The sequence below is a fragment of the Salvia splendens genome, chromosome 7, assembly GCF_004379255.2.
Source record: "Salvia splendens isolate huo1 chromosome 7, SspV2, whole genome shotgun sequence".
NCBI lineage: Eukaryota > Viridiplantae > Streptophyta > Magnoliopsida > Lamiales > Lamiaceae > Salvia > Salvia splendens.
The window spans coordinates 3,061,546-3,076,776 of NC_056038.1; the positions used below are offsets into that span (position 1 = coordinate 3,061,546).

The 15,231-nt window shown below is 41.2% G+C and overlaps 4 protein-coding genes and 1 pseudogene across 4 annotated transcripts; 1 reads left to right on the forward strand and 4 right to left on the reverse strand.

The window, feature by feature from the left end:
- The first annotated feature begins 1,017 nt into the window (after window positions 1-1,017).
- Window positions 1,018-3,884, forward strand: LOC121742209 (probable protein phosphatase 2C 9). Its single transcript, XM_042135289.1, has 6 exons — window positions 1,018-1,191; window positions 1,328-1,403; window positions 1,871-2,110; window positions 2,694-2,970; window positions 3,119-3,273; window positions 3,371-3,884. The coding sequence occupies exons 2-6, from the start codon at window positions 1,377-1,379 to the stop codon at window positions 3,503-3,505; spliced, it is 834 nt and encodes a 277-aa protein (XP_041991223.1). The 5' UTR covers window positions 1,018-1,191; window positions 1,328-1,376; the 3' UTR covers window positions 3,506-3,884.
- On the reverse strand, window positions 3,844-5,672 carry LOC121742208 (metacaspase-1-like). Its single transcript, XM_042135288.1, has 5 exons — window positions 5,311-5,672; window positions 4,706-5,030; window positions 4,480-4,597; window positions 4,110-4,310; window positions 3,844-4,047 (listed from the first exon to the last, which is right to left on the reverse strand). The coding sequence occupies exons 1-5, from the start codon at window positions 5,555-5,557 to the stop codon at window positions 3,991-3,993; spliced, it is 948 nt and encodes a 315-aa protein (XP_041991222.1). The 5' UTR covers window positions 5,558-5,672; the 3' UTR covers window positions 3,844-3,990.
- Window positions 5,673-5,964: 292 nt separating this feature from the next.
- Window positions 5,965-8,699, reverse strand: LOC121742247 (lysine-specific histone demethylase 1 homolog 1-like). Its single transcript, XM_042135335.1, has one exon. The coding sequence runs from the start codon at window positions 8,597-8,599 to the stop codon at window positions 6,149-6,151; it is 2,451 nt and encodes an 816-aa protein (XP_041991269.1). The 5' UTR covers window positions 8,600-8,699; the 3' UTR covers window positions 5,965-6,148.
- Window positions 8,700-9,293: 594 nt separating this feature from the next.
- LOC121741677 (UDP-glycosyltransferase 85A8-like) lies at window positions 9,294-11,931 on the reverse strand. Its single transcript, XM_042134554.1, has 3 exons — window positions 11,427-11,931; window positions 9,757-10,298; window positions 9,294-9,677 (listed from the first exon to the last, which is right to left on the reverse strand). The coding sequence occupies exons 1-3, from the start codon at window positions 11,929-11,931 to the stop codon at window positions 9,294-9,296; spliced, it is 1,431 nt and encodes a 476-aa protein (XP_041990488.1).
- Window positions 11,932-13,040: 1,109 nt separating this feature from the next.
- LOC121741678 lies at window positions 13,041-15,111 on the reverse strand (annotated as a pseudogene).
- Window positions 15,112-15,231: the final 120 nt, after the last annotated feature.

A 15,231-nucleotide genomic window follows, 5' to 3' on the forward strand; every position in this document is an offset into this window, starting at 1 on the left:
GATTAGTCCTATAACAATATTCCAATTTAAAAATTACTAATTCCGTCACAAAAAATGATCATAATAGTAGACTATATGAGTTTTAATGTAAAATTGGTAAGTGAGAAAGATATATAGAGAAAAATGGTTGAAGTATTGTTATTAGAAAATGAAACTTGGGAGAAAAACTTACCATGATAAGATATAGAATAATTTTGATGGATGATATAAATGAAAAAAATATGACCATTTGACAGGGACGAAGGTAATATAAATCTAATAAAAAAGTCAACAAAAAATGTGATTAAATGCCATTTATCATTATTACTAATAACCAAATCTATTCAACTCTCATAATTGGTTTGCAATGAATGCACCATTTATTAGTACTACTAATATTTAGACAAGTCAGCTAGGTTTCATAATTCATTAAATTTTGATGTGCACTAAATATTTATTTATTAGTACCATCGATAATGATATGCGCCAAATATTTTTTTCAAAAGTATACAATGCATATGCAATATTAATTAAATCATTACATTATTATAAATATAGAATCATTATATTACTAAGAGAAATATACATTAACCTGAGATTAACATTGGTACGTTATATAAAAATAATCCATTTCTTTTTTAGTAACTTTTCCTCAATATGCAAATGAGATTGAACCTAAAAGCTTTCAATACTGTATTAACATCTTTCGCATCATATCAATTTGCATTATTAACCTGAAACTCTCATGATTGAAAACAAAATGGAATAATGATTACCAAGAAATGTTTTTTTTTCTTGTTAGGAAATTTTCGGACAGGACTTCATATGAAAATTAATTAATGATGGTAATAAATAGTCATGTTTGAGGAGTAAGAAACAAAGTAGAGTCAAAACAAAAACGAATTAGTGAATTTGAAGGAGACGTTGACCAAAGTTAAATTAATTTCATAAACCTGATTTCAGTAACCGTGGAAAATCCAATAACCTTTTTTCACTCGCTTGTTACTATAAAAATCGAACCGAAAAGGGGAAAAAAAGAAAATCAATACATCAAAGTCAACAAAGGGGGGAAGAGGGCTAAAGCGTGTTGGCAGCCATTCTTGCCTGCACTCCAGCGAATCCCTGGCCCCGTTTTTCCTCAAGAAATCAGAAGCCCAAGTTTCCGTTTCATTGTCTGCGTCTCGACTTCTTGAATTTGGGAGCTGTAGATCGGTAAGTTGAAATCTTGATGATGCCCATTTTGCGATGTGGTGGGATGAAGAGAAAAGTTTGAATCTTGATGGATTTTGTTGTTTGATTGTTTCTGATCATGATTTTACTTATCTTTATCTGTTTTGCAATGATGCAGGCTGTGGATTCTCACTATTGATTTGAAAGGGTGCATGCTAGTTTGAGAAATGGATAGTCTCTGCTGTTTTAAACAGGTGAGTTTATACAGTTGTTGCTATTATTACCTTGTTTGAGATTTAATGGGTTTTGAATTCTTGATGTTGAATCAACAATTCATGTGTTTATAGTTTATAATTTATATTTGTGTGGGGAGCTTATGTCTTAACTTGCCTCATGGTTTTGCTTGTGCATTTGCTTTTAATAGGAGTTTTAGGAGCTATGGCTTGTGGTGTTTATATGTTAAAGCACACAAAAATCGAGCCTTGATGTGTTATCCGACATGAATGTGTATCGAATATGCTGTTTTATATGTTTTATTCTCAGCAATCCGTAACATTTTCAGAGTCGTACGCTTTTTCTGATGATTCACATAATTAATCTCGTCGTGTATTGTATGGTTGTTCTCGACTGCCCTTTATAATCACGGGGGTGTGATCAATGTATGTTGATTAATTTAAAAACCATTGGTGTTTTCTGTAGCTGACTACTTCTTTTTCTATAGCACTCAGGAGGGAGTTCAACAGGTGGCTCCGGCAAGGGAAGTGGCAGCCGGAGCCATGTCAAGTTCGGATTCAGTTTGGAAAAGGGTAAAGCAAATCATCCCATGGAAGATTTCCATGTTGCTAAATTTGAACAGTCCCAAGGTCATGAACTCGGACTGTTTGGTATCTTTGACGGACATATGGGAGATAGCGTGCCCGCTTACTTACAAAAGCATTTATTTTCAAATATAATTAAGGAGGTTAGTCGTGTCGCTGCATGACATAAATGTTCTCGTGTTTACATTTGCTACTCTCGATCTATATAGGTATTGGATATTCACTGTAGGACTTTTGTGATTTGGCCTTGAAGTAGAGTTATGGAATCTTTCGATGCGATATTATTAGTGCATCAGATGATTCATATCTTTTTTCTGTTAATCGAATTTACTGAATCGTAATCCATGACACCCTTAGCAAAAGTGCAAAACCTTTCTTCTTTGAAGTCACACAACCAAAAAATTTGAGAAGTCCAACCAGTTGATTGGTTGTGCTCTCCAGTTAAAATCGACTGACTCATCTATGAACTACAGTTTGCTCGTATGCTAAACCAATTCCTTTTCTTTTGCGTAGAGTGCAACATAAAACTACTTCAAATACAAAAGTTGACATTTATAGTAATCTAGCTAGATGGTTGTGGGAAAATTCTCCTTAAACTTGCAGTATTAAAACGCACCGTATACTTATCTATGACAATATAGGATTTATTTTTTTGTCGCCAAAACTTTCTCCTTTAGCTCTTTTCGTTTGTTATCAGAATTTAATCAATTCGACGAATGTTATCAGGAGGACTTTTGGAGGGATCCTCTGAGGTCTATTGCTAAAGCTTATGAGAGAACAGATGAAGCCATTCTGTCTCACAACCCTGACCTTGGTAGGGGTGGGTCCACTGCCGTGACTGCAATTTTGATCGATGGCAGACACTTGTGGGTGGCTAATGTTGGAGATTCACGAGGCGTGCTTTCCAGGAGGGGCCAGGCTATACAAATGACCGTTGATCACGAGCCCAACACCGAGCGAGGAAGCATTGAAAACAGAGGCGGATTTGTCTCGAATATGCCAGGTGAGAATTCGTACACGTGTCTCAAATTGGCAAATATCACTTGTTTGGTGTTTGTTTTGCCAATTTCATTTTCTGATGCTGCTTTTATATCCGACCACGTGTTAAAAACTAAATCTTGAAATGATGACGTTATTACGCGCGTAAACAGGAGACGTTGCCCGAGTAGATGGTCAGTTGGCCGTATCTCGTGCTTTTGGAGACAAGAACTTGAAGACACACTTGCGATCCGACCCTGACATCACGAATGCTGAGATAGACGCTGAAACTGATTTTCTCATTCTTGCTAGTGACGGTATATGGAAGGTTCGATTTTTTCTCTGCCTCACCTCTATGCCATCATCTGCTTACCTCCACTCCTCACCGACGGGCTCACTAACGCCCACAAATTTCCTCCTTGCAGGTGATCTCCAATCAAGAGGCAGTCGACATCGTGAAGAAGATCAAAGACCCCCAGAAGGCAGCGAAGCAGCTAGTGAACGAGGCACTGCACAGAGAGAGCAAAGACGACATCTCCTGCATCGTTGTACGCTTCTAGCCTCGTGGTTTTTGTACATTGTGCGATACCATCCATTATCCAACAGAAAGATTCATATTCAGACGATTCTGCTGCCTAATTCATCACGCCCCTCCCGTGTGATATCAACGTATTTGCTTGATTTCTCTTCCTTTTGTGTAGATTTGTTCCAATTTTTCTGTTTCTGTCGCGTAATTTGCAAGAGACTACAGTATATTGGTGTAATAATTGAAGTAGGTTTATACAGCTGCAGCCATTTCTACTGTGGTTTGATCTCTATTGATGAAGATGAAGACATTTGTTTTAAGGTTTCAAATTGATTGTATTTTTTGTTTGCCAGTTGTAAACTAGTGACTGAATTTGATGATAGTAAGATTTTTGGAATTCTTTATTATGAGTAGAAATACTTGCATTTTTAAACATACTTCTTATACAGTAGTTTTCAAAAGCATCCACGTCGTGGTGAGGGTACAAGGATGGTGACAACGACGACGACGACAAACTGATCAGAGCTTGAACTCTGTGTTGGCGTCGAATTCTTCAGAAGACGACAGCAGAGGATCCTGTTAAACATATCTCTATCAGAATTTCGCTAACTATTTGCAGAATGACTTTGCTTCTATACCTGCAAGATTTTGCGAGTGAAGACACGTCGGAGGCGGGCCCGGGCGCATCCTCCGCTGTGATCCTCTTTCTTGAGGGATTCGTGCATTTGCAGAAGTATCTCTCTGTAGCTGATCTTCCTGTTGCTCGTCACCGCTGCTTTTACTGCTTTTATGAAGGTGTATGTCATCGCCCCCGTCCTGTTCTTGTCCGTCGAGAAAGCCTGTCAGAGCCAGGAAATTTTGAGAATTTGAGAAGAGGCATTTAGTGAATAAATGAAAATAAATAAATTTTATGATACTCTGACCCTGCTGCCGGGCGGGCAGACTGACATTTTCATGTTACATCTCGTATTTTCGTTTTACGATCATCATCGGAAAGAGAATACAAACTGTTGTATCTGCAGCCTGTTGATAATCTTCACATGCACTAAAGCATATGGCTTTTCCACCACTTGTGCCTTTAAATGCATTCCTTCCTTCCTCAGGACTATTGTCATCCCATTTATTCCTAACAAACAAACAAAAAAGTTATTTGTTACGAACCAAATAAAAGAAACATATCAAGAAATTGAACTCATTTAATCTATAAATATTAAGTATCAATCGAAGTTGTTACGTGTTTATGTTGTAGACGAGTGGCAAGTCTAGAACCGTTCCACTGTGGCAAGAATCAACAACGGCGTGGAGAGTTACACCTTTGATCAACGGATTAACCAAAGTCTCATTAATATAGTTATCGAAAATCATGCCGTTGCTCTCAAAATCCAACGGACATATAGTCTCATCGAAGCCGTCGATCTCGTCGCCGTGGATACCGCGCTGCCGGAGTCCATGACCGGAGAAGTAGAACACCAACGAGTCTCCCTCTTCAATCCCTCTCATCAGCCACCCGAAACTATCCTCTATGTTCTTCCTCGTTGGCTCAAGGTATGCCTCTTTTTCTACAAATTTTAAATTTCTCTTTAAATTCGCCATTAGTATTGTCGTGTTTTCCTTTTATACAATAAAAAAAATGTTCTCGTCCAGGAAACTTTTTTTTTCTTTTTTCTAAAATCATCCAAAACCCGAATTTGGCAACGTAACAATAGATAAGTAAAAATGGGAAAACAAATATCTTTAAATATGCCATTAGTATTGTCATGTTTCCCTTTTATGGAATAAAACAAAAAAAGAATTTTTGCGACGTAACTATAGAAAAGTAAAATACTAAGAAATTTTGACCTGCAAGAATGAGGATGGATTCAGGAGGGAAATGGAATTGGTGGATTAGAAGATCTCTCATGTTCTTCATGTCATGTATAGTTCCCTTGAGTTCGAACTTCTTCTTCTTGTAGCTGATGCAGCAAAGAAGAGCCCTCTTCCCCCTCGCCGCCTGTCTCAGGGTGATCGGGGCAGGCGACAAGGTGTGGCCTCCGGCGCCTGAGTTTTTCTGGCGGCGAGTGAAGAAGAGCCCCTTTGATTCGGCCATGATGTTTGTCTGAATGAAGCCTTGCTTTGTTATGCTCAAGACAAGAATATATCATGTTAAGCAGAAGATTTCTTTTGGATTGTTTAATGTGTGATAATGGGGACTTGATTCTTTGTCGTTGGATGAGATTATGGCTTTATAAAGAAGAATCAGATTCCCTTAAGGAAAATGTTGGCTTGCTAAGTTGTATTACATCCGTTCATCCACGATTAAGGATCTCAAATTTCATTTTCGTCTATCCACAATTGAATGTCTCATTTACTTTTTAATACTTTTGACAATTGACCTTATATTCCACTATTTTACTAACTTATCTCACTTACACTCAATTAGCTTTTTCTACCCACTTTTTATTAGATTTTTCAAAATCCGAGCCAAGTCTACTTATGTCACATAACTTCTCGTGATACACAAAACAAATCATTTCATTCCACAATTTGTAGATGTTATACAGTAGAAAAAAAGTTAAACTTGAGCTCCCATGGAGCAATTTCTTCAACACTACAGTTGCGTCTAAAATTAGAAAAAGTATACACCCAAAGAGTTGAAGAATGGTACAACTTCCTAAAAATCAAGAATCAATTATACAGTCTAATTTGGAGTAGATTTCACTGCCTTTATTCTCCTGATAAGAGACTCAGCAGCGTTGCACAAGCTGCTTATTCCGACCAACCTCGTCTTGAATCCGTGAGCCAACGTCTCCCCCCTCTTTACATCGTCTTCCAAGCCATTCAGCTCGACAGCCTGCTTCCTCTGGAGCAGCCCATACAGATGGATATAATCCGAATCTGAATTACCACTCCTCACTGAAACTCGTAACAAAGCATCAGATTCCATATCTGTTGACTGTGGATCGAACACAACAGCAAAGCAGCCAAATGCAAGGTCAGGGCTCTCAAACAGTGGATCAACACTGTTGCTTTCGTGATTCGTGGTATTCACTCTAGCTCCTGCGGCAGAAGCGACTGATCTTCTCCTCGTCACCCTCATTATATGTGCGGCCTCCCTCATCCCGCTGAGAAAAGCTCCATGCATTGTGGCTGGATACTGCTTGTTAGTCGCTTCTCCAGCAAAGAAAACTCTATCTGCAACGCTCTCTGCAAGGATATCGTAATCATCCCCTGAAGCACCAACTGCAACATAAGAATACGATCCGTACGAAAACTGATCCTGACCCCAACGAGTACAAACTGCCTGAATTGGATCTGGAACTGCAATTCCTTTAGGGCTGAAAATGCCCTTCAATATATCCAACACTTTGTTCACAGATTCAACCGCGGAACTCTTTTCAAACTTAACAGCAGCTTCTCCGGCCACAAGAGCAATAAGGAGCGGCCCACCGGCCACAGCACAATAACTATAAAAAAGAAAGTATTCGCCTCTCATACTAGGATCCTCGGTCAAATGCCCAAAGGTATCAATCTCTCCACCCCAAAAATCATATGGGAACAAAATGGCAACTTTGTTCAACAACCCAAAACCTAATCTATCAATTGCATCCATTTTTCGTTGAGGAAGCTCCGGCTCAAAATCAATTGTCCCTCTCTTAAGCACTCCTAGCGGGACTGTGCAAAGCACCATGTCACCTTGATACTCTTGCCCTCCGGCATATACCATAACCCCATCACTGCCGTATCTCACAGAACTAACTGGCCGTTCATAAAAGATCGGAAGGTCCTCAGCCAAAGCTCTAACAAGCCTCCCATTCCCCCCAGGTATGAAACAATGATCGCCACCCATTTCATAGGGATCGTCCTGATCCCAGAAAGCCATTGACAAATTCGACAACAGAGTGGCATTGGCATACTCAAGATTCGCCAAATGCCAATCCAATAACATCCTCTCCAATGGCTCCTCAGCTACATTATACACATGCCTAAACGCCTCCAATGCCGTCCCCAACGAAATATCCACGCTCCTAATTTCCTCCATGATCCCCTGCCTAAGCTTACAAACCCTATCCAGCAACTTATTAAACGAGCTCTCCACTTTCGAATCAACATCAGAATTAACCATTCTTCCATTAGGTAAGTACAAGGGGCATATATCCCTCACCTTATGAAGTGGCAATCCAAGCTGGCGCGCCAAAACACCCAACGGATTCCCATTGATTCCGGTTAACACGCTCCCACCTAAATCCGCAGCGCCAACAACACTTCCATCACTTCCGCTCATTCTCTTAGTCCGAACTCTACCCCCGGGCCGGGCCCTGCCCTCAAGAACGACAACCTTGAAGCCTAGGAAAATCAGCTGCCTAGCGGCGACCAAACCGGATAGGCCCGCGCCAATCACGATCACGCTTCCCAGCGGCAATTCATCCGAAGACTTGCTCTTTACATCCCTGATCGCTGAGGCGATACCGAAATTGATGTATCCGTAGTGGAGGAGGAAGTTGTAGGCGGAATTCACAAGGTTTTTGTGCTCGACGCGTATGGACTCCAGCACCTGGTCCCTGGTGAGCCAAACGGCGACGTTCGAGCGCCAGCGGGCGAGAATGTGGTTGCGCACGATGATGTAGTTGGCCTGCTCCGAGCCGCCGATTTGCGGAACGACGTTCGCCTCAATTTCTTCCTCCGTCAGCGTATCGACGGGAAACCCTACGGAGATTGCAATTAGGGCTTCGATGTCGACCTCCTTAGAGAGATCGGAAGAACCCCTCCGCTTGCGGAGGTAGCCGGTCAGAGCATCGGCATCGTCGTCTTCGTCGGCAGCGGAGGCGGAGGCGGCGGAAGGCTTCGTGTGGGGGCGGAGAACGCGCAGGCGCGAAGCCGTCGAGGAAATCATGTCAGTGAAGATCTTCTTGCGACGACGTCGTCTCTTGCGCGGTTGGGTTTCGGGCTGGGCCGGGGGCTCGGGGCCCGGATTGTTTCCGGAATCGTTGGTTTCCACTGGTTCGGCGCCGGTGGTGGAATCGTTGGTTTCCATTGGTTCGGAACTGGATTTGGGATCGGCATGAGAAGCGACTGGGTCAGGAGGCGCATCACCGTCTGTGGGTATAGGGATGGTGGTGGTGGACTCCGGCGGCGGCGCCGTGGTTTCCATCGGTGGAGGACGAAGACGGCGACGGGGACGGAAATTAGGGTTTTAAGCTCTTGAAAACGCGCCTATTGTTTTACTATTACCGGTTTAGTCTTTTAGGCGTAGAATTTGGGGAAAATACGTGTCACAATTTTGAAATATTAGTGGTCAATTGAGTAAACTCGTGCTTAGGCCAAAGTCTGGATTGCAATAAATATATTCAACTCGCAACTTCCTCTAATATAAATACTATACTACTTGCAATAAATACATTAATGAGAAAATTTTTTTCTAAGAATGAGTTAACGTTTCAAAGAGAGCAAATGAGATGCATACCTTTGAGGAGCCAAGACCACATTAATCTCATTTTTAATTTATGACGGATTTATAAAATTGGAGTTGTAGGTTCGAACACAATGAGTAATTAACAATATATACTCCATAAAATAACTTTAAAATTAAACTAAATAACTTTAAATTTAATCAAACGCCACTTAGTCACTTACTCAAATTTCATCCCAACCACAACTTTCATTATTGAGCTAAACTAAAACAATTTTTTTAATAATGTAATTCCAACTCTAATTTTCAAATGAAACCAAATATCCTAATCCATATATTGGATGATAAATGTTGATAGTTTATTTCAAATATCGCGTAGAGAGTTGAAAATCACAACCACAATGAAACCAAACCAAACCAAACCAAAGCAAAGATACTAAACCGAGAGCTCCTCCTCAATCAATCTCTTAAAATCCAGAAACGAAGAGCCATCAACCGCAACAGACTCCTCCGCATTCCTCTTCCACTCCACAACATTCTTCCTCATCTCCTTCCACTTCTCCCCATCCATCATCATCTCCCTCACCAACAACTCCACCTCATCTCTCTTCACATCATTATCTATCTCCATTCCTATCCCCCACTCCACGCACCCATACCGACAATTCGTCTGCTGCTCCGCAAAAAACGGCCAGAATATTACAGGCACCCCGCCCACAACGCTCTCCAGAGTCGAGTTCCACCCCCCGTGCGTCAGAAACCCCCCTACCGCAGGGTGCTTCAGCACCTCCTCCTGCGGGCACCAGCTCACCATCATGCACTACAAAAAAATATTTGTTAGTAGCAAATTTAATCCGCTAGTAATATCAGCAAATTAAAATCAGGCAGTAATATTATACATTGTCCTTGGTCTCCGTCAGGAACTCAGGAGGCAGCATGGCGGCCTCACCGGATACGATATCCGGGCGAATGATCCACAGGAAGGGCTTCTTGCTATTGGCTAGCCCCCATGCGAACTCAGTCATTTGATTTGCAGTAACGACTGTGATGCTGCCGAAGTTCACGTAGACAACGGAGGCGGGCGCCATGGTGTCGAGCCAAGCGATGCATTCGGCCTCCTCTTTCCATAGGCTGGAGGTGAAGGGTTGGTCGTGGGCGTTGGTGTCGTCTGGCGTGAGGTGGAGAGGGCCGATGGTGTAGATTTTGGGGAAGGAGGAGGAGAGAGCGGCGAGGGCGTCGCGCTCGAAGGCGGAGAAGGTGTTGATGATCAAGGCTTTGGCTCTCGGCATGGCGGCGGTTTCTTGCATCATGAAATTGAGGTATATGTCGTCGATGTTTGTGGTTCTGATGAAAGTTGGGATGTCGGCGAGTCTTATGTTTTTCATTCCTGGTATCCACTCGATTCTTGTTTCTAGGTATCCGTTCGTCATTTGGCTCATATCTATGTAAATCAACCAAAACAAAGTCTTGTAGAATTAGACAATACGTAAATTTGAAATCAGACTATAAGTTTCAATATATTTCAAGTGTCACATGTCTCACATCCTTATATAAAAGGACATTTTTCAATAATGTTCAAGACAATGTTGTTTCATTAAATAAGAAAAGAAAGAAAAATCAAAAAAATAGAAAAATCAAAAAAATCAAAACTTCGTAACTTAATATTCTATTTTAAAAACTTATTCAAAATACAATTCGATCAAACTTATTGACTATTAACTTTTTTTTTAAGTTTGATCCTTCAAATAGATCAATATCTATAGAAACATTTAGAAGTACACATTTATTATTCAGCACGTCCTTAGCGTTGTACTCAGTTCATTTATTATAATAGATTTTCAACTCTATGAACGTGCAATTGTAGTAAAATATACCCCATATACAACGCATGAAGTTTCCAAATTAATGCATTTAATAATTAAACAACAATATTTTTACTTAACAAATGAAACAATTAATGGGCTAGCTTCCAAGAATATGCATATTCTATACATTGAAATAATGCCACAGGCACAGCCCACATGTTTGCACCTCTTGAAGATCTCCATGCTTTTTATCTTACTATTATATGCTGTGACAGAAATTAATTAATTGAAGTAGTGTCCGTTTGAATAAAAGTTTATACACATTTTCCCCTCTATATTATTTACATATGATTTCACCCTTAAATTATTCTTATTCGAAATCTACACACTAAAAAAAGCAAATTACCATGAAAATTTACACTATTAAATAAACCTATCAGTAAAATGACTTATCAGCGGATTGACGCCGTTGCAAATTTTGTAACTAAAACAGTAGCAGCAATTAAAGTTTTTTACGCCATTGATTTTTACCAGTGGATTGACGACAGAAAGATATCGCTTGAAAAAATTTCCGCTGTTAATACCCAAATATGTGATGACTAAAATCTCAAATGATTTTTGCTTCATCATAAAATACGTACTTCAACTATTGGAAATATATATCATCAAAAAAAATCATGAACCATTGATATTTTATACAGAATAAATTAAATTTATAAAGAGTTAGAAATATTAAAAAATAAAGGAATTGAAGAATGAATTACCTTGAAGAGGAATGTATCCCTTGTGAATAAGATCCTTATAGTGCATATACCCCAAGAGACCGCAAGCGCTAGCGCTCCAAAACATGACCTCCGGCAGCCCGAAGCGCTCCGCCGCCTTGAGCGTGAAGCTCATCACGCCGTCGGAGACGATGCAGCTCACCGGCGCGGCCGCGGAGGCGTTGAGCTTCTCGATGAGGTCGCAGAAGGGCTCTAAGCAGGCGGTGGGGATGGAGACGCAGAGCGCCGCGAGGTCCTGCGTGGCGTCGGCGTCGGAGGGCTGGAGGCCGTCGGGGATGGCCTCGAAGCGGAACCCCGGGAGGCCGGACACGGAGGCGGCGCCGTGGGAGCGGATGAGGCGGCGGTGGTTGTGGTCGGTGTTGACGAAGGTGACGAGGAAGCCGCTGCGGTGGAGGAGCTTGGCTAGCTTGAACATGGGGTTGATGTGCCCCTGCGCCGGGTAGGGTATGCACACCGCGTGGGGTTTGGGTTTTGAAATGGATGCCATGTTGCTTCTCTTCACACACTACACACACTGATGTGTAAACTGGCTATATAAATCTTTGATATAGGTCGATATATGTAATACTATTTGGTATTTAAATAAAAATTGGACTTAGTGAAGGGGATAAAGTTCGATTGCTATATCTGTTTGGTAATAGAGAAGTTATCCTTCCACGTTTTATATTTCACGTGAATTGATGAGTTCCTGACGCCGTTGAACTTACTCGTAGAAGCGTCCATGTGAAGATAGGGAATAATTCATCCACAAACAATAATGTGCTTATTTTTAAATACTAATAGACTCCCTCGTTCGTCTATTACGAATAGCTACGGGAGTTTTAATGTAAAATTGATGAAATAGAAAGAGATTAAGAGGGAAAAAAATAGTTGAAATGTTATTAGTGGAGAATATAGTCTACTGTAATAGAAAGAAAGTTTATCAAAAATTGAAGGATACTAATTTTTATGGACAGACCATGAAAATAACAATGTTTGACTATGGATGAATGAAATATATGTCAAAAATGGATACAAGATATTGTTGTAAAAGAGTTTTGTTATTAGTGCTAATTTAAAACAAACTAACATGAAATAGTATGTGTATAAGAATCACATTTCTTCGAAAGAAACTTGAAAAATCCAAAAATGAAATCATTAACTAACGAAACCAATAGGTATTAAGTGATGGAATGTGAAGAACAAACTCAAGAATGCATATCAAACAAGAGACAAAATTATAAGCATCTTGACAATAGTGAAACTTCTTATTTTAGTGTAATTTAGTCTAAATTGAGTCGTGAGATTATTTTAGTTGGAGGTGGTGGCTATAACTAATTATCACATGATTTATCTATCTAAGACGATTGAGTTGTGATATTCAATCCCTTGAACCAAACAATGTACATATTTAATCCCAAGATATAATCTTGCAAACCGAACAGCCCGGTGTACAAAAACAAGATGTCTTCTTAGTATCAAACACATTCCCCTTCACAACACATGTAGTAATATTCAACGACTCAATCTAAAAATTCAATTGTCACATATACACCACATGACAATATGTCCGATCAATAAATTTTTATTCCAGCTCAAACCCAAACCTCAAATGTATTAATGTAAGAGGTCTTCCTTGATCAATATCTGCAAATTCACAAACGAAGAGCCTGATATGGCAGCAGCCTCCTCTGCTTTCCTCTTCCATTCCTTAGCATTCCTCTTCATCCCCTTCCCCTTCTCCCCATCCATCATCTCCCTCACCAACAACTCCACCTCATCTCTCCTCACATCATTATCTATCTCCATCCCAATCCCCCACTCCACGCACCCGTACCGACAATTCGTCTGCTGCTCGCAAAAAACGGCCAGAATATCATAGGCACCCCGCCCACAAAGCTCTCCAGAGTCGAATTCCACCCATCGTGCGTCAGAAACCCCCCGATCGCAGGGTGCCTCAGCACCTCCTCCTGCGGGCACCAGCTCACCATCATGCACTACAAAAAAATATTTGTTAGTAGCAATTTTAATCCGCTAGTAATATCAGCAAATTAAAATCAGGCAGTAATATTATACATTGTCCTTGGTCTCCGTCAGGAACTCAGGAGGCAGCATGGCGGCCTCACCGGATACGATATCCGGGCGAATGATCCACAGGTAGGGCTTCTTGCTATTGGCTAGCCCCCATGCGAACTCAGTCATTTGATTTGCAGTAACGACTGTGATGCTGCCGAAGTTCACGTAGACTACGGACTCGGGCGCCATGATGTCGAGCCACGCGATGCATCCGGTCTCCTCTTTCCCGAGGTTGGAGGCGAAGGGTGGTTCGAGCCTGGTGTCATCGACGTGGTTGTTCGTCATGAGCTGCAGAGGGCCGACGGGGACGGTGTAGACTTTGGGAAACTTGGAGGAGAGGGCGTCGGGCTCTAAGGAGTCGAAGGTGTTGAGGATGAAGGCTTTGGCTCTTGGGATGGCGGCGGTTTCTTGGATAGTGAATTGGAGCATCGTGTATTGGGGGTTTGTGGTTCTGATGAAAGTTGGAATGTCGCGAAGTCTAATGTTGTTCATACCGGGAATCCAATCGATTCTTGTTTCTAGATAACCGTTCGTCACTTGCGTCATATCTGCAGGTATAAATTGTAAAAAAAAAATCAATTTTAGATCGTCGGCTGCTTCAAAAATACTGATTTTCTTCGATATATAACAGTTCAATATTGCCGTGGTTTTTATGTTTGACTGGATTAGACAACGCACTGATTCGCTATCGAACCGGTCAAACCATCCGGTCCCGTGCAAATTATAAAACCTTGGTGGAAACAGAACAAGTCCCCTTTTTTCTATTGCAATCTGTCCACAAATAAAAATTTGATTTCACTTTAAATAAATAGTAAATAAATTATTATATATTCTAATAACTTATTTCATTTACTTTCTTTATAAAACTTGAATATGGTACTACTACACCTAATAAGCTATTGATCTCATTTTATTTATTGTCATTAATTTTTACATTTTCAACTCCTTGTACGCTCTAGAAAAATTTCATGTACATTAAAACAGATATCATATTAGTTGCCTATTGATATCATTAAATTGAATTAAAATCAACAACGGATAAATATATTTATGTTCCATCTTAATACTATTAAATAAAGATTTCATTTGAATAAGAAAATGTAACAAATTGTCAAAAAAACCATGAAATTACCGTGAAGAGGATTATATCCTCTCTCAACGAAGTCTTTATAGTGCGTATACGCCAAGAGACCGCACGCGCTAGCGGTCCAAAGCAGCACCCCGGGCAGCCCGAAGCTCATCACGCAGTCGGAGACGATGCAGCTCATCGGCGGCGTCCCGTCGCCGGAGGCGTGAGGCTCTGGATGAGGTCGCAGAGGGGCTCCAAGCAAGTGGTGGAGGTGGAGAGGCAGAGTGAGGGAAAGTCCTGAGTGGAGTCGGCGTCGGACGGAGGCATCCCGTCGGGGATGGTCGCGAATCGGAAGTCCGGAAGGCCGGCGACGGCGGCGGGGCCGCGGGAGTTGATGAGGCGGCGGTGGTTGTAGTCGGTGTTGACGAAGGTGATGAAGAAGCCGTTGTGGTGGAGGAGCTTTGCTAACTTGAGCATGGGGCTGACGTGGCCCTGCGCCGGGAAGGGCACGCACACGGCGTGGGCTTTGGAAATGGAACTCATGGCTTGGTTCTCTCTACACACACTTGAGGTGAGGAGATGTGAAAATATAGGTTGGTTATATATATAGCTTATATATATAGTAGCCAAGAACCACATTAACGGGTAATTTAGTGCATGTCG

Bases quoted from the DNA above. Each gene is read 5' to 3' on its own strand.
- LOC121742209 (XM_042135289.1), top strand. From the start codon at position 1,377: ATGGATAGTCTCTGCTGTTTTAAACAG. The intron at 1,404-1,870 runs GTGAGTTTATAC...CTTTTTCTATAG, and splicing joins GTCTCTGCTGTTTTAAACAG to CACTCAGGAGGGAGTTCAAC. The intron at 2,971-3,118 runs GTGAGAATTCGT...GCGCGTAAACAG, and splicing joins ATTTGTCTCGAATATGCCAG to GAGACGTTGCCCGAGTAGAT.
- LOC121742208 (XM_042135288.1), bottom strand. From the start codon at position 5,557: ATGGCCGAATCAAAGGGGCTCTTCTTCACTCGCCGCCAGAAAAACTCA. The intron at 5,031-5,310 runs GTCAAAATTTCT...TAAAATTTGTAG, and splicing joins ATCCATCCTCATTCTTGCAG to AAAAAGAGGCATACCTTGAG. The intron at 4,048-4,109 runs GTATAGAAGCAA...TATGTTTAACAG, and splicing joins TCACTCGCAAAATCTTGCAG to GATCCTCTGCTGTCGTCTTC.
- LOC121742247 (XM_042135335.1), bottom strand. From the start codon at position 8,599: ATGGAAACCACGGCGCCGCCGCCGGAGTCCACCACCACCATCCCTATA.
- LOC121741677 (XM_042134554.1), bottom strand. From the start codon at position 11,931: ATGGCATCCATTTCAAAACCCAAACCCCACGCGGTGTGCATACCCTAC. The intron at 10,299-11,426 runs GTAATTCATTCT...TGATTTACATAG, and splicing joins GGGATACATTCCTCTTCAAG to ATATGAGCCAAATGACGAAC. The intron at 9,678-9,756 runs GTATAATATTAC...ATTTTTTTGTAG, and splicing joins TGACGGAGACCAAGGACAAT to TGCATGATGGTGAGCTGGTG.